Genomic DNA, 24096 nt, shown 5'->3' on the forward strand with positions numbered 1-24096 from the left:
ATTTACTTTGTAATTCAATTATAAAGTAAAAACTGCTTCGCAACGACCTAGGTGGTAAGGGAAGTTGCTCCCCGCTGGGTAAGGCTTAGGATCACTCTGGGGTCTGGCTGCTTTACCTGTTTTCTATTTCTGACAGCAAGACGATTAATTATTTTCCCCTAATTAATTTTATGAGTTATTCCTTAAACTCATTTTCATATTTATTTTTATGTCATGACTCTCTCCTGAATGATTTAATTAGGTAAGTGTTTTAATCCTTACCATCCTTTAGGAATTTTCCTGCTAGTTTTCATTCGCAAATACCGTCTAATTATTCTGCTGCGTCTGGCCTAAGGCGAGACGAGGCGAGGCCCCGCAAACACAGATGTGAGGAGGCGCTCACTCTCAGGGGCCGACCTTGCACTTGCAGGACCCTGAAAGGGACCGCTTTTCCTTAATTTCAGCCCCCTTGGCACCTCACTTGCCTCATCCTAGTCCCAGCTCTATAGCACAGTATATTATATCATAATTTAAACTTTTCAGTATTCTTTCTAGCATGAAGTATGTAGTTTTAGTCCACTCACTAGATATAGGATCTAAAATTTAGAGAAATTTAGGAAATGTCCTAGGGTAGTTACTGAGAAGTGGCCCTGCCAGAACTCAAGCCTCTTGATGATAAGTTGGTAAATTTCCAGATAGTTCAAAATTTTAGAAATCATCTCTTAGATGGTATCATCCACAAAAAATGACTACTGTTTGCCTTCTCCAGCTCACATACCAGGGATGGCAACATGCACTGCCGAAGGCAGTGAGTAGGTGATTTTCAGTGGCTCTCAGATCATGTGATGCTTGTCCTATATGCTTTTCCAATCTACTTTTTGCACTCTCTTTACCCTCGGACCCAAGGCACCAGTGTCCTTACGTCCTTTGGTTGCTCAAAACCTCTCTCCATTCTCTGAGATATGCTCTTCACTGAAACTCTCATGTTCTAAATCACCACTTTATGACTTAGATGACTTTCATCTAAGTCATCCATCCCTTAAACTGGTGGTGAAAAGAAAGAAGTCTGAATAATTGACTTTACTACATGTGAGCTTGCTTATAAGATAAACTTGTTAAAACCTCGACTAACATGTAATTGATTGGGTTGTATAGAAGCTATTTTATGGGTTACTTCAAAAGATTCTAGAGCAGGAAGTGTTCCTCACAAGTAAAACTGCAGATGGAAGGTGAACAACTAACATAAAAATTAGGTAAGTTGGCCAGCCATACTTTAGAAAATTGCTCCAGACTTGTACTCATTTTGCACGTAAAGATACAGATGAAACCATAGCTTCCATCACTTTTGCCTATCCCAGATGATGGTGATAGACTGGCAAATACACAATTGAAGACAGTCTGTGAAAGAGATTACATGTGTGTATTCCAGTCTGAGATAATACTGGTCAAGTTTCTTATAGAAGGAGGGAGATCATTATGTGGATTCACTATCAAAGTAGAGGCTACAGAAATCATTGTAAAATAAGACTAGCTTAGATGAATTTCCTCTCAGGTAGCCATCACTGAAGCTCACTTTGAACAAACGGTACAGCCACTCAGGCAAAGCACTGTGATCACTGGGTGTAAAGTGATGGATGACTGTAAAGTCCTTTTTAGCATAGTACACTCCTCATAAAGTCAAAAACAGCAATTTCTTTTGCTTTCCAAAATGGTTTAATGATTCATATATTCATATGCAACTTTCTGTTTATAATGAGCACCATTCCCAGAAGATGGGAGTAGAGGAGAGAAGCTTTTAATGACATGGAAGTCTCCTGAATTCTAAATATATTTTACAGGTGTGCACAGTTTTGTCTTATATGAAAAAATTCAGATATACTTTAAATTCCAAAACAGTAGGAGAATGAGAATTCTATTCATATATATGATGCCTATCCTTGGGGATTTTTATGCCTATGTGAATTACTCATAACTATGAATATTTACTTCTAAACTCCCTTTTGTTACTCAACTATACATATGAGTAATTCTCCTGTATATGAGATTTCTCTTACATCAAATTATATTCATCAATTTAGTTTATATGTAGTTACTTCTTAAATTATATTAAATTGTGTTATTTATAATAGAGGAAAAGTCAAACATGGCGCTATGTGAACAGTAGAAAAGGCCAGAAAGAATTATGGTGGTGACTTGTCTTGGGGTATCAACTTCACTACTTTCACTTCTTTAAAACTAGACCCCTTCCAAAGCAAGTAACAAGCAAGACATCGGTTGTAAATTCTTTTGTAAATATAGGATTGATGTACTTGGACAAGCTTGCAATGTTCGTAGAGATTTTCCAGTGAAATGGTGGAATTTGATGGGAAGTGGTTCCCAGTGGCCATTACCATCAACGATATGCCTGATCTATATGTTACTAAGTGGACTTTGGTTTAGAAGTTGCGCATTATTCAATGTATAGAACAAATATCATGAGGTATTTTATTTAGAAAGCAAATGAGGGGCCGGCCCTGTGGCTTGGTGGTTAAGTGCGTGCGCTGCGATGCTGGTGGCCCGGGTTCGGATCCTGGGTGCGCATCGAGGCACCACTTCTCCGTCCATCCTGAGGCTGAGTCCCACATGCAGCAACTGGAAGGATGTGCAGCTATGACATACAACTATCTACTGGGGCTTTGGGGGGAAAAAATAAAATAAATAAAATCTTTAAAAAAAAAAAAGAAAGCAAATGAGACTTCATTATAGAATAGTGCCTGCTAGAGGGAAAATTTCCTTTTATTTCTTGTTCTTCTCTATACTGGAATAGGATGCTGCTGAAGAATTAGGAAACCTACGGTAATTTCTGACAGTATTTAGTGAGGCTGGAAAAAATACTTTTTATTAAATAAAACATAGCATTTCACTTCCTTTTCATCTATAAGAATACAGGGAAACAACATATTTGCTGAACCGTAAAAGGAAAAAATTTGGGAAAAGCTGATATTGGTATTGACAACCAATTTTCTCTTTCTAAGGACATTGAAGAATCAAAATTTTGTGAATGAAATATTGGTAAAAACAGAACAAAGTACATGTGCCTTTGTTTTCTGAAGAAAAAAAATGCATTCTTCTACAGATCAAATTTAATCACTTCTCCATGATTATAAAAAATGGAGCCAATAGCCACATACCTTGGAAATGCAAATTTTGATTAAACCTTTTTCCTGATTAATAACCACAGAAATATCATTTTAAATCTATCCCACATGAGCTTCACAGCATGCCTCTTTCTATTTAATCTTTTTAAGTAGAAGAAAAAGGGAGCTATGAGCAAACCAGCAATGCTGTCTCGTGCATGCTGTAGAGGCAGGAGCGCTGTCGTGTTGCTGTGGTGCCGTTAACTTACAGTGGCGCTGCCTTTCTTCTTTACCACTGCTTCCCTCCCGTGGATCCCACCGCCTCCCTCTGGGCCTCCTCCCTAGCCTTCAGGCAACGTTTGGGTGACCCATGAAGAAATGGAAAACCTTGCGGCTCCAGCAAAAACGGTTAGTCTTTACAGCTTGGTTGAACATGAAGAAAAGTTATTTTGCTACTATTTGGATGAAAAAGCTATTTTGTTTGTGATAGATCTGAGTAATGGGATATGTTTACACAGTGATATGCAATGATAACTGACATTTTTTATTAACATAGTATTGACGTATTTTACTATAGTTTTATTTTATTGCACTTGGACATTTTTAAATGAAGCAGTGCTAGATTGTCATAATGTGGTTAATATCATAAGAGTTTGTAATATGCAGACAATAATCAAGAATTTAATAAAATTTATTAAATTATTATTATTTATGCATTTTGCAACATTGGAAATTTTTGGTAACAAATTTCACTTAGTGTTGGGCATATTCACAGGTAATACATGTTACCAAACCATATTAAACTTGTAATAGAAAAGTTTAGATTGAATACTTATTTTTAATACAATCATCTAACTTCTTGTGCTTTACCATCTCAGGTACAGAACTTGATCAAAAAAAAAAAAGCACGTGTTTACAGAACTTCTTGGTGACTGAGATTATAATTGTCAGCTCTTAACAATATAATATTATATGGGGCCAGCCCTGTGGCATAGCGGTTAAGTGCGCACGCTCCGCTCTGGCGGCCCGGGTTTCGCAGGCTCGGATCCTGGGCACGCACGGTCGCACCGCTTGTCAAGCCATGCTGTGGCAGCATCCCATATAAAGTAGAGGAAGATGGGCACAGATGTTAGCCCAGGGCTAATCTTCCGCAGGAGAAAAGAGGAGGATTGGCATCGATGTTAGCTCAGGGCTGATCTTCCTCACAAAAAAAATTATAATATTATATATAGTCGTCTTTTCATGTAAAGTAAAAATGTTGGGCATTTTATTCTCAGCAACTTCTTTATAATTTACTGTCCTTTCAGTTTTATTCGTATATGAAAAATTGATTATCTAGAAGTTTATGATGGATAAAAATGCCAATGTCATGTACTAATTACATTTCTAGTTTAGTTTTTTGTGTTTGGCTTTTGTCTTGTTTAGTTTTGTTTGTTATTGGCTATTGTTGAAATCTTTGTTAGAGGAATATAATTATTTTTTTTCTTTAATTTTACTTTATATAAGATTTTTCCATTGTGTGTATATATATTTATTTACATTTGTGTATTGTATATTTGTATATACATAATCAGAAATTTTTATTATAACTCATTACATTTGGAAAATTACACCCTTTTAAGAATTAAAAAAGATTTGGAATAACCAGATCAAATGTATCATGAGAATCCCATGTCATATGTGTGTGAATTTAATTAGAATTAATTAGAAACTGTGGAGTTGCCCTTGAACTGCTAAATTGATTACTGTGGATCTAAGAATCTGTGTATTTATCTGCCTGTGTCATAATTAACATTTTCAATAACAATTTTGCTTCTGCTAGAAAAAATTTTCTGTACTCATTTAAGATTAATTTATGTTTATCTGCTTTATTAATCATTCCTTGCTGCTAACACAGAAAGAATCTGAGGAAGGAAGCTGGGCCCAGGTAGGATATTCATGTGTTTTAAGACAATGTTATTTAGCAGGCTTTGAGGATATAAAGTAACAAGCTGTTGTATGTCATAGTATTATAAATCTCCACTTAAAAGTTTAAGATTAGGCTAATATGTATATTTAAATTTATTACATTTAATACTATATATGTCTGTTTAAATCACCATATTTTGCAAAGAAGATGATTATCATATTATACCTGGCCTCTTTTGAAAGGGTAATTTCCTTTCTTCTTCAAAAGAATGAACCATAACTTAAATTTCTCTGAAATCGGCCCTGAATATATTTAGTCAGGAATCATTCAAGTTGGATATAAGCGGAGGGGAGGATAAAAAAAAAAAAAACTTATTTGGTTGGGCCGGCCCGGTGGCTTAGCGGTCAAGTGCACGCGCTCTGCTGCTGGCGGCCCGGGTTCGGATCCCGGGCGCGCACTGACACACTGCTTCTCCGGCCATGCTGAGGCCGCGTCCCACATACAGCAACTAGAAGGATGTGCACCTATGACCTACAACTATCTACTGAGGCTTTGGGGAAGAAAAAAAAGGAGGAGGATTGGCAATAGATGTTAGTTCAGAGCCGGTCTTCCTCAGCAAAAAGAGGAGGATTAGCACAGATGTTAGGTCAGGGCTGATCTCCCTCGTAAAAAAAAAAAAAAAAAAAAAAAAAACTTATTTGGAATCACTTATCTTTTAAAGTATAATGGAAAGAGTGTGAAGATTGGGGTTGGAAGGACATGTGTCAGCATTGGGACTGTAAGTCAGAGGTCACTCCCGTGTATTGAGATGGCAATACGAGAGAAGCCTCTGTGCCTTGAACGAGGTTATATGTTTGCAAGGAAGCTGTGCATTGTTTCAACATTTCTACATGTTGTATAACTGAAAGAATAAATGTGTTAAATTCAATGTAATTCAAACCTTTTACACTACAGAAAACTTTGGTAGTTATTACTAGGACCTATAATGAAACATTCAGTAAATTATGTTAGCATTAGGTTTTGACTTTGGTAAGAATTTTATCATTTTTAAGAACACACAAAAGAAGGGAAGCACCTAGATTTTCACTAGAAATACATGTTATAATTACAATTGTGAATTTGTCGTATGATAAAGAACTAAGTAGAAAACACTGTCTATTTATACTCTTTACAAAATTCATGAAGAGTAATAGTCCTTTTGAAAAATTGGTTTAGAGGTGATGGTTGATTTAGGTTTCAGTTTTGGCTGTCTGAACAGTGTTTGGTAAGGTAAGTTCATATTGCTATAACAAAGAATTAGATTGTCTCAGCTTTTAAATCATGCTCTGCTTCTTTAAGAATAGAGTCTATATTGATTGATTTCTAGAAAAGACTGGTTCTTTCCATTGATCTTTAGTGGAATACTGCCTGCATGCTTTATTGGATAACAACAATGTCCACATTGTCAGCATTCTGTCTTACTCCTTTCTCTATTTGTTTACTGAGGTTTCTATTTTCACATCAAGATTTGCCATTACATTTCACATCAAGATTTGGCGTTGAAATGAAGGAAGTGGTCGAGTAGTAGCTGATGGATAAAAATAAATTAAATTAGGGGCCAGCCCGGTGGTGAAGTGCTTAAGTTTGCGTGCTCCGCTTCTGGCGGCCCGGGGTTCACAGGTTCGGATCCCAGGCGCAGACCGACGTAGCGCTCGTCAAGCCATGCTGTGGTGGCATCCCACATAAAGTAGAGGAAGATGGGCATGGATGTTAGCCCAGGGCCAATCTTCCTCAGCAAAAAGAGGATTGGCAACAGGTGTTAGCTCAGGGCTAATCTTCCTCACAAAAAATTAATTAATTAATTAGTTAATTAAATTAAACTATTCATACAAAGAGAGACTCTAGGCTCAGCATTTGTATTATACTATGAATTCTGATTTCTTTTTAAAATACATGTTTGGATAAAATGTAATTTCCTTTTGAGAATACAAAGTGAATACAATTGTTTCCTATAGGAAAGTACCTTGATACATATACCCAGAGTTCCATTTCATACCGAAGTAAATCAAGTACTTAGAGGCTAAATATTATTTCTGCTTTGTTTCCATACATCACAATAATTAAATATCAGTTAAAATCATAGGTAATACCCTCCAATTACCATCTCATTTTATTGGCTAAGAAACTTGACTGCTATAAAACAATTCTAGTGTCCGGTTTTTCTACAGACCCTGGCATATGGAGATATGAACCACGAGTGGATTGGAAATGAATGGCTTCCCAGCCTGGGGTTACCTCAATACAGAAGCTATTTTATGGAATGCCTGGTAGATGCAAGAATGTTAGATCACCTAACAAAAAAAGATCTCCGTGTCCATTTAAAAATGGTGGATAGTTTCCATCGGTAGGTTTCTTCCAAAGAGTAATTAAAGTGAAACAACAAATGATGTATATATTACTAGAAAAAAAGGAGACGTTTAGGAAATAGAGAATATGTGCTATTTGAAACATTTGTGTACATCTACTTGGCAACCTATTTTCATGCAGCAAATTGCAAGGACTATCTAAAGTAGAGCTGTGTGCATATTATGTGCCCAAAGTTTACAGAACTATACACGTACAAAAGTCTCATACAGTGTAAATCTTTTTCCCCCATATCTTTAGGAAATTCCATGTTTGTGATTTCTATCTGTGTCTGTTTTTATATTAGAAAATTATTTATTAAGAATAAAATTGTCAGTTTCAAATCTATAAATATATGTGGTTATAAATTATATAATTTAGGGATAGACTAGAAAAAAATTTTGAGAAGGAATTTTCTGAAGAACATTTTTGTCTTTTTTGATTTTGTATAAATCTTCTAGTGCTTTTGCTTACTTGTGTGTTGATTTTCAGAAAAATACTGAATGGGTTATGAGACAGCTGTAAGGATACAAGTGAATAAAATACAACCTCTTTTTTCCAGTTGTTTACCATCTAGGGGGTAAAAAAGGCTTATTATAATACCATGTCATAAATTTTATGTTGTAGCATGATATCTTTGTAGGTTATATGAGAAATTGTCAGTTGAATTATGATTGTTTTGTATATAGTTGATTATAATGATAAATTATAAATATAAATCTAGATAATTTTGGCTTGGGAAACTATTTGGTCACATCCTGTCTAATATTTAACTAGTGACTGAAGTGAAAATGTTATAAAAATCAGATATGTTGATGACATAAATTTAGGATAAAGAGATAATAATTGGGGCTCTTCGATTCAACTTATGGAGATCTTTTGAGTCTTAATACAGTTGTTGACACTGTTGGATTAAATTCAGTTGAGATAAATATAACAACAGTTTTTAAAGACCATTAAAATGCTGGATGGGGAGTCTATGATTTAAAAGCAGTTCAGGTGAAAAAAGATGTGATTTATAGTGGACACAAAAATCTCAGTTTTGGTTAATGGCTTGACAGAGCATATTTAGATTGTGTTTATTGGCAGGCAAAATAAAAGTCCTACCATATGGTAAGATGACAATAAGAAACTGTATTAATTTATGGACATTAAAATATTATTAATGGGGCCAGCCGCATAGCCTGGTGGTTAAGTGCGTACGCTCCGCTGCTGGCGGCCTGGGTTCGGATCCCGGGCGCACACCGATGCACCGCTTGTCAGGTCATGCTGTGGTGGCATCCCATATAAAGTGAAGGAAGATGGGCAAGGATGTTAGCCCCAGGCCAGTATTCTTCAGCAATTAAAAAAAAAAAAAAAAAAAAAGAGGACAATTGGCATGGATATTAGCTCAGGGCTGATCTTCCTTACACACACACACAAAAATCTTATTAATAAAGCAGAAAATGTCTAGTGGAAAGGTTGAAGAAATTAAAGACATTTAGCTTGAATAAGGGAAGACTTTAGATAAGTTTTATGTTTTAATATCATTATATGATGGAAGAATAACGTTTGCTCTGTTGAACGTGTACTTTTCTAGTTCCGATTGGTGTAGATACTAGGGTGAGGGATTTATGTTCAATAGAAAAAACAACTTTGTGTCACTCTCAATTGCCCTATGGTAGACACACTGTAAGGTAGTGAGGTCCCTGTCACTGAATGTTTAGGCCCTCAAACTGTGTGGTTGCATTAGACTTTTGAATACTAGAATTTCTGATGACACATTTGTGCCTGTTTCCCATTCTTCACTAGATCAACTTTTAATCGCTTTATTATTATAATAGAAATGATTAATACAATGATCAAGTTTTCTTCTTCATCCTGATGTTGTGCTTAGCTCTGACTTTTACAGCTGGTAGTAACCGACTGCATACTGCATCCCATTGTCTTCACAGCCCCGCTTTCCATCTGACAGACCTTGTAGTAATAATATATATCCACTTTATAGCACAATTTTATATTATATATAAAAACTTGGCAGAAATTTGCCAAGAGGCATTGGTTTTACCTCAAGCTGCCTAATGTCTATGATGGCTATTATATCAGTATTATCTGGTATCCCACTGAATTAATTTGCTGGGGCTACCATAACAAAATACCACAGACAGGGGTGCTTAAACAACAGAAATTTATTTTCTCGCAGTTCCGGAATCTAGAAATCCAAGATCAAGGTGTCAGCAGGATTGGTTTCTTCTCCTCGGCTTGCAGATGGCCACCTTCTCGCTGTATTCTCACGTAGTTTTTCCTGTGTGTGTGCGTTTCCCTGATTTCTCTGTGTCCAAAGTTCCTCTTCTTATAAGGACAGCAGTCAAACTGGATAAAGACCTACTCTAATGGCCTTATTTTAACTTAATTACCTCCTTGAAAACCCTATCTCAAAATATAGTCACATTCTGAAGTACTGGGGGTTAGGACTTCAACATATGAACTTTGGGGAACACAATTCAGCCCATAACACCCACTTAATGCAGATTTCTCCCCATTTTCCTCTGATTCTGAAATATTTGAACTCAACATTGTCATTATTAAACTGCAGGGCTTAGAAATGCATCCAGCATTTACGTGTAAACTGGCCAGTGTGTATGACTAAATTTGTGTATATTTCTGAACACTTAAGAAATCACTTAATAATCAATGCTCTTCACTCTCAAAGCCTAGAAATTCTTTGTTCCTGTTACACTCTTCCACATCCTTTATATCTAATATCACCATGTCTTACGCTTTCTTTCTCTGGTTTTTGGATTTTTTTTTTTCATGCTCGTGACAATTGTCCTTATTGTGACCCTCATTTTGGCAGCAATGACCCTGTAATTGATTTCCTTGTCCCGTAGGATTACCTATTTTCCCCATCTCCTACTTTGCTACCAGATTATTCTTCTTTAAACCAAAAATTTTTGTTGTCATTTCTTTCTCCTGTGAAAATTGTCCAGTAATTCTCTACCACCTGGATGTATCCACACTACACTGAACACAAGCTTTCCTTAATGTAGCGCCATTCTCCACATGTAATCATGTTCCTCCTGACTTCCCAGCATGGATTTTCAACTCTGAACGGTGTGTCTCCCTGTCACCACACATTTAAAATTTCATTGGCAGTCCTATGTCCGTGGTGCTCCATTTTCTTTAATAACCTTTTCCCTGCTACCTGATTCTTCAAGAATCAGTCAGTTTTCTGCTCGTCCACAATATTCTTTCCACACAGAATTTCAATGTCTGCTGACTTGTTCCTTTCACATATTTTTGTATCACTTAGAGTCGGTGGCTGTTCATTTTGGTGTGTGGTTTTCTATCTTACACTTAACTTATTCATGTTTTTATATTATTTTTCTCCTCAGCTTAAGAAAAGAGTATCCGTTTCTTATAAATTCCTTCCTGTCTCCATAATAGTGACTCTTTAAATTCTTTTCAAATGAATAAAATGTTCATTTGTATGCAAATAATGTTAAAATACCTAATGACAGACATATGAATAAACAATGTGATCAATGATTATTTTCAAGACTATGGTTTTCTTATTTTGAAAATAATTTTTTTTACTTTAGAAACATTGTGTGCTTAGAATAACTATACTTTTATTTCCCTCCAATACTAAAGCATTTAATTACAGATGTAATTTATTAACCTGTTGCCCTAATAAGTAATGCGTAGTGTTGAACATGCTTAATCAAAGAACATTCTTCATCTGCTGAGTAAATTCAATATATTTTCTTTTTTTAAAAAAATAACAGAACAAGTTTACAGTATGGAATTATGTGCTTAAAACGGTTGAATTATGACAGAAAAGAACTAGAAAGACGACGCGAAGCAAGTCAACATGAAATAAAAGGTAATGTGACTTGCTTTCATATCAAATGCCTTTTCTTTGAGGTTTTTAGCTTTCACTTTTATGAACCTAAAATGCTGTATGTGTCACAACAGTCACTAAGTAACATAAGTATTCAGCCGGAATAGTGTCACCATTTCTTTTTCATTACTTTTCTGATTCAAGCACAGAAAAGGATATCATGACATAATAAGGTAAATATCTCATTTGGGGCATATTCTTGATTTTTTTAAAATTGAGAGTTATACCTCTGAACCTATTAATTATACATTCTGTTTGTCCTAAAGATGCCTCCAAGGAGATATTTTTGTCAAACTTTTAATAGAACGTTCTCATTATGACTCAGAGAAACATGGTATATAATTTATTTTTAGTAGTTTATCTTTGGTTTATATCGTTTGAATTTTATTTCAGTGCCCAGAAATTTTATTTTTGTAATACAGTTATAGAGATTAAATAAAGATTTTATGTAGAAATTATATAGGGATTTTCCTCCTATAACTGAGACTACTCCACTTACAATTTTAGCTAGGAATGATTTTAGAAGCATTGCTAATTGCTTCAACCATTTTATGTACAAAAATGTTTGATTTGAATGACAAGACACTGCCTACTATAGATTTATTAGAAAAGCGCTCTGTTTCACAATTAACCTTCTAAATGTTGAGAAGTACCTTTATATACAGGGGAAAGAACGGCTTAAAAGGAACGATATGTTAGATCCTATACTTGTTGGAGACCACTTAATTTTTATTATTGTTGTCGAAGAAAAATTTAATTGTTGGGTATAAGATACAAGTATTTACAGGCCTTTTTTGGTAAAACTCATCAGTCCATTTATGTCTATTTATATTTTTTAAAGGAAAAAAGGCTCCTTAAGGGAAATATAACCGAATAATTTTGAGGAAAATTTTGGATACAAGCAAAATAAACTACTTATCAGTTATATTTCCATTTGCTTTTATTCAAGAGTTGATATTTGGAAGCTTTCCTTCAAATTCAATGGGTGTTTGTACATTAATTGTTCAAAGTTAGGCATGAATCTCTTTGTTTTCATCTTCACTTCCTTTGGGGCTTACTTTAGATATGAAGATAGTGTATATTACATATTACCCTCCTCACCCCTGCAAAGTTTAGCACTGTTTAATTCTTTATTTGAGATAATCTGTCTTAAACTTCTATAATTTTCATTTGTGATAAACGATGTCAGAAATTACTTGTATCTTTGGCAGTTCTTGGACAGTACATTAGTTCTAGTAGAATTAATTGGATGGGCTTGAATGCATGGGAAGGTGATTGGTTAAAAATATTTTTCTGTATATGGTTCATTGGAGAGTAGATGGACACACAATGGATTTCTTGTAACACTTCATTTGATTCATTACTTAGGAGCAAGAAAGTGTTTTTCCATTATCAAAATTGAGTTGTTTGATTTCCCTTTATGTTAAGGCCCCAGGAAATTGCAAGTTGTTTAAAAAGCATTGTTGTTCAGTTGAATTGAAATTTGGGAATTAATTGTCCAAAGATAGACCCCGGATGGAAGTCTGTGCTTGACCTAACAAAAGATGTTTTAGCACACAAATAGATTTTACCCATGGGATACCACTTTCTAGTTTTCTTTCTGAAGTATTTTTTCCAATTAGATTTTATTATGCTTGGTCTCACCACATGGAATGCTTCATATATAGACAGATGTAAAGGAGAGGAATTGCCCATTTGGCCCTACACCAAATGTTGTATTAGTATTTGGCAATTGCTGGTTAGAGCATGGCTCTGAGGAAAAACTGCCATGATTCCCTGTGATTATACACAGACAACTCCATGTGATAAGTAGCTATGAGTGAGATCATAAATAGCCCCTGTTTCCTATAACTGATATGATGACATTTACAGGAATAACTCTTGACTATAACTAGGGGTCTCTGTTATTATCTGAAGTGTTAATTAACCTTGACCTTAACAAACAGTTTTCTGAAGTGAGAAAACCATGTGAATATCAAGAATGTACTAACATTTAATTTGTTGCTAGGAAACAGTCAACACTGATCTCTAGCCATTTATTGTTTAGGTCAGGAGGATTCCTACAAAGCTTTCAAGTCAGGGGATATATTGTGCTTGGAAACAGAATTATAGAAAGAGATCTGATTTACAAAATGAAAAAAAAAAGTATGTTGCTGTTCTAAAGAAGAAAACTTCGAATTAGTGCCTTATTTACTTTCCCTATAAATAAATGGATTATTTTATATATTTGATAACTCTTAACTGCAGGTGTGGCAATGGAATTTTTGATGGACATACATTTGCAGAAATATGGTGACTACATACGTCTTAGACTATCAAAATATAGATCCAGCTCTAGGAAAGAATAAACACTTCCTAGTCACAAATCCATTTAATGCAAAGAAAACTGAACAGTTTTGTTGTTTTTTGAGGAAAATATTGTCCCATTAGTTTTTTAAACTGTTGTGTTTAGTGAAAGCAATTGTTGAACTGTTACTGTCAGCCATACATCCCTAACTTTTGAAGTGCAAGTATGGTGTAACCAGTGGTTAGAACTAATCAGCTGCTATTAACAGCAGCTAATTAATATAAGCAAAATATAATACTAATCAACTTACATTCTATTTTCTGAGGTCTAACACCTCAATGGAACAAGCTGAGGAAAACATACACTTTAGGACTGACCCAGGGACACCCAGTGAATATATATAATGTAAAATTTCCATATATACTAAAGGCCGTTAAGGAAATCCTTTGCTTTGCTGAAGACATGGGGAAAGAAAGAGCCAAAACTCTGAGGGAGACAATAAATGTTCTACTTCCCGAAGAAATTCATTCTGCTTTGGCTGGAGCAAGAAATAGTAATAAGACTGGGAAGTGGGCATTTTGAGTCTTTCCTCACCTGTTCCTCATTAACTAAATCCAAACAGAGACTTAGGACCTTTCTTTTGAAATAAGATTGTTCAAGCCACAATAGGAGTTAAGTAGAGAGATGTGAGGCAGATATAGCTTCCAGATTTGTATACAAAGCGTTACCATCACCGTGTATTGGCGGAGACAAAGAAAGCACGTGCTAATCTGAGGAACTTCTACTTCTGACTATAATGGAGTACATTGAACCAGACCAATCTTCAACCAAGAACAAGTAGAAAGGCTAGATAAAGCAATAAACAGCTGTTTGAAGGCAGTGGAAACCAACTAAGACACCTAGGACTTGAGAGGCTGTGAGCCTGGAAAAAAAGAGAAATGTGTTGAGGTAAGCCTGTCATTCTTGATTGCTTTTCCCTGTCTCACAGAGCAGGGGAGGGAAATTGTAATTTAGAGGTGCCAAAGCTGCCAGGCCCTGAGGAACCAAGATCCTGGAGAAAAAGGAAATAAATAAGCTTGACATTCTACACAACTTTCCTCTCGAGGGATTTTTCCATTATAAAGTTGGGATTCAATAAAATAAGTATATGTCAAATAATGGGGCAAAATGAGGAAAAGAAAAAGGAAAAAACCATAAAATAGAAACATGTCCACAAGTGACCCTGAATCTTTTTTTTCAGACATGGACTTTAAAACAGTTGTGATTGTGTTAAGAGAATAAGTGACAAAATGGAAAATTTTAATATATAGCTGAAATCAATATGTTAAGAAACGATCAAACAGAAATTTGAAGAAGCAGAAAGGTTAAAACTGAAATTAAGAATTAGATAAGTGGTTTAACAGTAAAAGAGAATTTTAGTGAAATAAAACATAGATCACTTGAAAATATCTGGCCTGAAACATGAAAAGGAACAAAAGGAAGAATGGTACAAAACAGACCATTGGAGACATATTGGACATAGTGAAGAGACTAGTATAGGTGTAACTGGAATCTCAGAATGAGGTAAGAGAGAATGAGAAAGAAGCAATATTTAAAAAGATACTGGTGGAGATTTAAAAAAATAAAATAAACGATTGGAAACAAGCCACAGACTCAAGATACTCTATGAATGCCAAGCAAGAGTAAAAAGAAAAGGGACGAAACACACACATTGAAACATTTTGGTGAGGCTGCTGAAAACCATGACCAACAAAAGACAAAACAAAATATAACAAACAAAAAAAAACCTTTAGAATCTGCTGGAGGAAACTCCACATTACTTTCAAATGAGCAACATAAGATATCTGACTCCACAACAAAATAATGCCAGAGGAAAATGGAATGACATCCTTAAAATGCTGATTGAAGGGTCGGCCCCGTGGCTTGACGGTTAAGTGCGCGCGCTCCGCTGCTGGCGGCCCGGGTTCAGATCCTGGGCACGCACCAATGCACCGCTTGTCCGGCCATGCTGAGGCAGCGTCCCACATACAGCAACTAGAAGGATGTGCAACTATGACATACAACCATCTACTGGGGCTTTGGGGAGAAAAAGGGGGGGAAAAAAGGGAGGATTGGCAGTAGATGTTAGCTCAGGGCCAGTCTTCCTCAGCAAAAAGAGGCAGATTGGCATGGATGTTGGCTCAGGGCTGATCTTCCTCACACACACAAAAAATGCTGATTGAAACTAATTTCTTACCAAAAGTCTATAATTATGTGTCCATCAATATTAAAGGCAGAATTCATACATCTTCAGACAAACAAAATCTGAGAGAATATATCACAAGACAATCCAAAGAGAAAAATATTAGAATGAGTTATTCAGGCAGGAATGATCGTACAGAGAATTTTTAAAATGAAGACAGTATAAGAAGAACTGAAAGAATGTATGGGAAATCTAATAGTAATAATAAAAACAATGGGGTTTCAATTTTGCATAGAATTAAAATACATAATAACTATAATGCACAAGGCAGGAAGGGAGTTAATGGAATTAAACTGTTTAAAGGCCTTTGCATTATCTAGGAATGATAAAACTACTAATTTACAGTAGATTATAAATTAATGATGCACATTATAAGCTCCAAGTGGGACTACTAAAAAAATAATATAAAATGTATAGATAAAAAGCTAATAGAGTGGCAGAATAAAATAATTTTTAAAAGACAATTTTTTAAAAGGCAAGAAAGGAGAGAAAAGGAACAAAAGACAGGTAAGACAAATAGAAAACAAATAGAAAGATGGTCAATTTAAACTCAAATATCTGAGTAATAATACTAACGTGAGTGGACTAATTAATCCAATTAAAAGACAGATGAAAATATAAAACATTTTTATATTGTTCACATTGTTAAATTTAAGGACATAAAAAGGAGATAAACACATAAATACTAAGGAAAGCTGTTGTGGTTCTTCTAATATCAAAACAGACTTTAAGGCAGAAAACATTACTAGGAATAAAATGAGTATTCTATAATAATAAAAGGGAAGATATGGCAAATTTGTATGCATCTAATATATAGACAAAATATGAAAAGCAAAAACTGACAGATCTAAAAGTAAATATCTTCATACTCATAGTGGGAGATGCTAAGAATCTCGGAAACTGATAAGGCAAGTAGATAAAATAAATTAATAAAGATATAGGAGATTTGAAAGATATGATTAAAAATCTGAATCTGATTGACATTTATACTGCTCCACCCAACTTCTGCAGAATACATATTTTTTTCAAGGACACAGATTTTTTTTTTTAACCAATTTTACCACAATTGACTCTATACTGAGACATAGTGCAAATTCCAGAACATACAGATTTATGTCTCAGTATGCACGTAGTGAAATTAAACTAAAAATCAGGAATACAAAATTAGAAAATCTCTAAATATTTGTTGATTAAGCAATACACTTCTAAACAACCCATGAATCAAAGAAGAAATCACAAAGAAATTGGGAAATATTTTGACTGAATGATAATGAAAAGAGATATCAAAACTTGCCGGCTACAGCTAAAGCTGTAATAGCCCTGACTGCATTTATTAGAAAAGAAGCTACACATTAATTACCTATGTACTCATCTCAAGAAGTTATAAAAAGAACATAAATTAATTTCACAGAAAATAGAAGGAAGGAAATAATAAAAATAAGAGTAGAAGTTACTGTAATAGAAAATATAATAGAGCAAATGAACAAAACCAAAGCCAGTTCTTTGAAAAGACTAATAAAATTGACAATCTCTTACCAAAGTTAAGAAGAAAAAAGAAAAAGTACAAATAACCAATATAAGAAATTAAAAGGCAATATAGCCACAAATCCTTTAGATATTAAAATGATTAGAGGATTTTAGGAAAAACTTCATGGCAAAATACTTTGAAAAATTAGGAAGGGACAAATTCCTGGAAAAGATACAAATTACTTAAGAGAAGAATCTTAATAGTTCTATAACTATTTTGAGTCCACAATTTAAAAAGTCTCATACATGGGCCGGCCCCGTGGCTTAGCAGTTAAGTGCATGCGCTCCGCTGCTGGCGGCCCAGGTTCGATCCCGGGCGCACACCGATGCACCGCTTCTCCAGCCATGCTGAGGCTGCGTCCCACATACAGCAACTAGAAGGATGTGCAACTATGACATACACTACCTACTGGGGCTTGGGGGGGGTGGGGAGTCTCATACAAAAATGTCTTGTCCAGATGGCTTCATGATTGAATTCTTCCAAATATTTAAGGAAAAGAATAACATAAATCTTATACATATTCTTTCAGGGATTAGAAAAAAAGAAAATACTTCCTCCTCATTTTATGAGACCAGCATAACCTTGATAGCAATAACTAATAAGGACACTAAAAAAGGATAATTTCAGACAAACAGAATCCAGAAATAAGTAAAAAGGATAATACGTCATGATCAAGATGATTTAATTCCAGGAATTTTAGGGTTAACACTTGATAATTCATCTATGTAATTGACCATATTAACAGAATATAGGAGAAAAATCAATATTTTCTCAGTAGATTAAGAAAGCCAAGTTATTAAAATTCAATACCTTAGCAAACTAGAAACAGAAAGGAATTTCATTAATCTGATAATGAGTATCTACTAAAAACATATAAACATCTGACTTAATGGTGAAATATTGAGAGCTTTACCACCACTTTTATTCAAGATTAAACTGGAATTTTTAATCAGTGCAATAAGAAAATAAAAACAAATTTTTAAAAAAGATATGAGAATTAGAAAGGATTTATAGAAAATCCAAATAATCTAATGATATGCCATTCGAGTTAATATGTGAATTTATTAGCAAGGTCTGTAGATAAAAATTCAATATGGCTAAAAAGAAATGAGCTATCAAACTATGAAAAGACATGGAAGGTTCTTAAATACATATTACTAAATGAAAGAAGCCACTCTGAAAAGTCTACATACTGTATGATTCCAACTTTTTGGCATTCTGGAAAAGGTAAAACTATGGAGACAGCAAAAAGATCAGTGGTTGCCTACAGTTAGAGGGGAGGGAGAGATGAATACACATAGCACAGGGGATTTTTAGGGCAGTGAAACTGTTCTGTATGATACTATAATGATGGATACATGTCATTATACATTTGTCCAAATCCATAGAATGTGCAACATCAGGAGTGAACCCTATTGTTAACGCTATTGTTAATTATGCACTTTGTGTCGGTGCAGATTCTTTGACTGTAACAAATGTACCACTCTGATGTGGGATTTTATAGTGGGGGAGACTGTGTATGTACAGGGGGCACAAGGTATATGGAAACTCTGTACTTTCTGCTCAGTTTTGCTATGAACTTAAAAATACTCTAAGAAAATAAAGTCTATTTTGAAATTTCAATAGAAATCAACTATATTGCCAGTATACAAGATATTAACAAGGAATATAGTAGGACAATCAAACATCAAATAAAATGAAAGATCTATGAGATTCCTATATGAATTATGAGGGAATTAAATAAAACCTTAAAATGGACCCATAGATTTAATGCAATCTTAATCAAAATCCCAATTAGCTAGGGGAGGGGAGCTGTAAATTGACTATATCAGATACTAAAATGTATATTGAAATTCAAAGACCAAGAATAGGCAAGACAATCTTGAGTAAAAAAATAAAATAAAATCCGAGGAACCCGACTACTATGTATCAAGAATTATTATAAAGCTACAGTAAATAAGACAGAATGATCTTGGTGCAATAGATTAATAGAGCAATGGAATAGAATTGAAAGTCTAGAAACAGACTCACACTTATATGAACACTTGGTTTACGACATAGGTGACACTGTAGTGGTTTTTTAAATATATAGTGCTGAACACTTGGTTTATGACATAGGTGACACTGTAGGGGTTTTTTTAAATATATAGTGCTGAACACTTGGTTTATGACATAGGTGACACTGTAGTGGTTTTTTAAATATATAGTGCTGAATCAATTGGACATTCACTTTTTTTTTTAAAGAGCTTTGATCCTACCTCCTGCTGTACAAACATTAATTCAAAGTGCAATGTAGATTTAAATATGAAAAGTAAAAAATAAAATGAAATAAAATAAAATTAAACTTCTAAAATAAAATTAAACTTCTAGGGCCAGCCCCATGGCTTAGCGGTTAAGTGCGTGCGCTTCGCTGCTGGCGGCCCGGGTTCGGATCCCGGGCGCGCACTGACACACCGCTTGTCTGGCCATGCTGAGGCCGCGTCCCACATACAGCAACTAGAAGGATGTGCAGCTATGACATACAACTATCTACTGGGGCTTTGGGGGAAAAAAATAAATAAATAAAATTTAAAAAATTAAACCTCTAAAAGTTAACACAGAAATATTTTCATATTCTCTTGAAGTAGGCAGATATTTCTTACACATGACACAAAAAAGCATTAACCCTAAAGGAAGACCGATAAACTGAAATTCATTAAAATTAAGGATTTACAGCCACCAAAAGACAAAATTAAGAGAGCAAAGACAGTTTCAGAGTTGGAAAAGCAATTTACAATATATATCTACCAAAGGACTTATATCTAACTCTTACAAATAAATCAGAAAAGGACAGACATATAAAAAATGGACCCAAGACACATATAGGACCATCATAAAAGAGGATTTACAAGGGGCCGGCCCAGTGGCACAAGCAGTTAAGTGTGTGCGCTCCCCTGCGGCGGCCGGGGGTTCGCTGGTTCGCATCCCGGGCATGCACCGATGCAGTGCTTGGCAAGCCATGCTGTGGCGGCATCCCATATAAAGTGGAGGAAGATGGGCACGGATGTTAGCCCAGGGCCAGTCTTCCTCAGCAAAAAAAGAGGAGGATTGGCAGATATTAGCAGAGGGCTGATCTCCTCACACACACACACAAAAAGAGGATTTCCAAAAGGCCAGTAAATATATACAAAATTCTTAACAAGTAGATATCAGGGAGTTCTAGGACAAAACTACAATCAGATACCACATGTATAGTTTGCAAGGGCTGCTGTAACAGAGTACCAAAAATGGGGAGGCTTAAACAATAGAAATGTATTGTCTCACAGGTCTGGAGGCTGGATTAAGGTGTCAGCAGAATTGGTTCCTTTTGAGGGCTTGAGGCAATATCAGTTCCATGCCTCTCCCTACCTTCTGATGCTTTACTGGGAATGTTGGTATTCTTTGACCTGTAGAAGCATCACCCTGATCTCTGCCTTCATCTTCACATGGTGTTCTCCTTGTGTGTAAATCTTATTTCCAAATTTCCCCTTTTAAGAAGGAAACCAGTCATATTAGATTAGGACCCATTCTAATAACCTCATTTTTGCTTGATTACTTCCATAAAGACTGTACCTCCAAATAAGGTTATATTCCAAGATAGTGGGGATTAGAACTTCAACATAGGAATTTTGGGGGAACACAATTCAACCCACAACAACACAAATTTATCATAATGGCCAAAGACAAGCAAATAAAACAAATGTAAAAATGCAAAGTATTGGTAAAGATGCAGATTTTCATACACTGCTACTGAGGTTTAAATTGTGAGAGTGGAATTTATTTAGCAATATATGCTAATGTTAAATGTCTGTATAAAGCTTGACTCATCAATTCTATTCCTTGGTATTTACTCAACAGCAATATGTATATACAACAAAATACATATATAAGAATGTTCAAAGCAGCACTATCCTTAATAATCCACAGTAGAATCCACCCAAATGTCCATCAATGCATAATCATACAATGGGATACTAAATAGAAATGGAAATAAACAAGCTACTGCTATTTGCAGTAACATGGATGAATCCCATAATGAGTGAAAGGCACAGACACAAAAGTATATATTGTATGATTTCATTTATATAAAAGCTAAAAAATCAGGCAAAATTAATCTTTGTTAAGGATAGTGACTGAGAAAGGACATAAGGGGACCTCTGTGGAGTTGAGGTATCACTTTATTGCTTTAATGTTATATATAAGAAAACCTAACTTGGTTATAAATAAATGCAGTAGGAAAAATTAATAATGCTTTTGAAAAACTTAAACAATATATAAATACTCTTCCCCCCACCCCCAAACAAAATACTACCCTGATTTTTGTAGTTAATTTAAATAGGGGAATATAAACAGTTGAAGTTGAAGAACATTCCTCAAAGTATTCTTTATACTTTTTCTGGAAGAAGTATAAATTTCATTCAGAAAGAAAAAGAAATTAACAGGAAAGCTTTTACTGTAAGTAAATTACAGTCTAATTTCCTTTTTACAGGATTAGAAAAAAATGTTTTAATTTTTTTCTCATTTCCCTGTTTCTTAAAATTCTTTCCTTTCTATGGAACATTCTTGTCCTATTTTAGTGATTTTTATGTAGCATTCTATCGACTCATAATGGGAAGAAATGGAAGAAAATCAATGATAAAATATACTTTGATATGTTTTGGTCTGAAAAAGGCATATATGACATTTTTCTCTAAAGATTTTAGTTTTAGAAAATAAAATTCAAAGTGTTTTGTACCTCAATAAAATATTAATTTTCAACCTAAAAGGAAAACCAACTTGTGACTTGACTTAATGCTTGATTTTTGCATTAGTATGTGATTGAAAAATAATAAATTGAAAAATAATAAATTGACAAAATATTGGGATAAGTATCAAACTATGGAGTCCCTGTTCAATCTGACTGTTCTGTTCTCTGGTTTATTGCTTCATGTGAAAAAAAAGTCTCTTCTGGTCTATATGCAGTATTTAAGTAGTGGTTAAAAAACTGATGAGGAACCATATTAAATGCTCATTTTGCTATTTTTACTAAGATCTGTGTATCAAGACGCAAAGGAGAAATGTCTCCATCTGGTGGTAAAAACATTAAACTTCAGACAGATTCCCTAGAGCCTTAGAATGGAACCAAGAAACACTTTGAGACACTGCGTTCCATGTGATGCAAGTGCTCTCGTTTCAGTGATAATACGCACTCTTAAAATGACCACTTTTTTCTAGGCTAAAGTAGAAAAGGTTAGTTATTAGAACAGTGAATACATGTAACCCAAGGGGACCAAGCGCATTAGGGAGTGAATAAAGAAATCAGCATAAACGCTGACCTGGCCAGCTGCCTGTGGCTCATTTCAGCCAGTAGTTTTGTTTATTACGCAAAATACTGTAGCCTAAAATGATGCACCTCTTTTCCTAGATGTGTTGGTGTGGAGCAATGATCGAGTTATTCGCTGGATACAAGCAATTGGACTTCGAGAATATGCGAATAATATTCTTGAAAGTGGTGTGCATGGCTCACTTATAGCCCTGGATGAGAACTTTGACTACAGCAGCTTAGCTTTATTACTACAGATTCCAACCCAGAACACCCAGGCAAGCCCCTTTGTGCTGTAGTTGCACTGTGTCCTAGTTTATATAACAACAAACTAAACTTGTAGGGGGAAAAAAAAGTTGGCTTTGTACTCTTGATTCTTTATGCGAGTTGGCTCAATCTTTGAAATATGTCACTTGGGGCTTTAATTTCAAGCTACTGGATTTCTAGCCAAAACAAAATCACAAAATTAAGCAGGAAGGGATTTAGAGGTTATGTGGTCCAACCTCCCACCTGAATGCCAGATTCCCTTGAACAATATCCCTGACAGATGGCCTTCAGTCTCTGCTCCCTCTGAGAGGCAGTCATTTCTATTTGCATGTCTGAATTATACCGGACACTTAGCATTTGGTATTCCATTGATTCCCAAATCTAGATAATTATTTGAATCACCAGGATTCCTTAAAAATTTAAAATAAAACCTGCAACCTACATAATAGGCCTAAGAAATGAGATATTAAGAGATGAGGCACTGGAATCCTTATTATCTCAAGTTTCACCAAATGATGATCATTGGTCAGGTTTGAGAACTACCTGCATAGACTTGATAAAAATTTGGCAGTCTGACTTCACTTTTTGTTTTTATATATTTCAAAGTTTATATAAAATATTCAGTTGGAATAAAGTAACAAAGTGAGGATAAAGCCCCTTGACCTCAGACATTTATGTGGGGCTCTGTCTCCACTGTCCACAGACGAAAGAAAATTGCCCTACCTTGTATTCATAGCTAAAATTTATGATGTCTCTTAGACGTGGAGGACTAAAAACTGAAGACCCCATAAATAAAACAGGGTTTGTAGTGTTTTCTCAGATAAATATAATCTCTATGACTTTTTAAATGAAATGTGACTTCAGTGACAGTAACTTTAATTTGATATCAACAGGCGAGGCAGATTCTTGAAAGGGAATACAATAACCTCCTGGCTCTGGGAACTGAACGGCGACTGGATGAAGTAAGTTCTTATCTCTCACGCAAAAAGGATCTTAGAGAATATGAGTAAAATGGCTTTCAAAGAATAGTGCTCAAAAATTAATCAAATGCTTGTTCTATGGATAGAAATCTAGAATTTTCCCCAGTATTGTTCTTAAATATTAAATTTTATTACTCATTTGATTTTTGGAAATAACTTTATGAATTCATAAATGTTATCATATCAGCAGTTATATTTAGAAG

General features: G+C 34.9%; 1 protein-coding gene across 3 annotated transcripts in view; it reads left to right on the forward strand.

Annotated features, from left to right (window-relative positions):
- The window catches only part of PPFIA2 (PTPRF interacting protein alpha 2), a 462329-nt gene that overhangs the window by 431753 nt on the left and 6480 nt on the right, over window positions 1–24096 (forward strand). For 2 of the 3 annotated variants that reach the window (XM_058568715.1, XM_058568714.1), the window contains exons 24-27: window positions 7194–7387; window positions 11154–11251; window positions 22749–22924; window positions 23807–23875. In XM_058568715.1, coding sequence (XP_058424698.1) covers window positions 7194–7387; window positions 11154–11251; window positions 22749–22924; window positions 23807–23875 — 537 coding nt within the window. Of the gene's footprint in view, window positions 1–3440; window positions 3504–4992; window positions 5023–7193; window positions 7388–11153; window positions 11252–22748; window positions 22925–23806; window positions 23876–24096 lie in introns of all 3 variants that reach the window. The other variant, XM_058568716.1, reaches the window with a different exon arrangement.

This window comes from Diceros bicornis, chromosome 25, assembly GCF_020826845.1.
Source record: "Diceros bicornis minor isolate mBicDic1 chromosome 25, mDicBic1.mat.cur, whole genome shotgun sequence".
In the NCBI taxonomy this organism is placed as follows: Eukaryota; Metazoa; Chordata; class Mammalia; order Perissodactyla; family Rhinocerotidae; genus Diceros; species Diceros bicornis.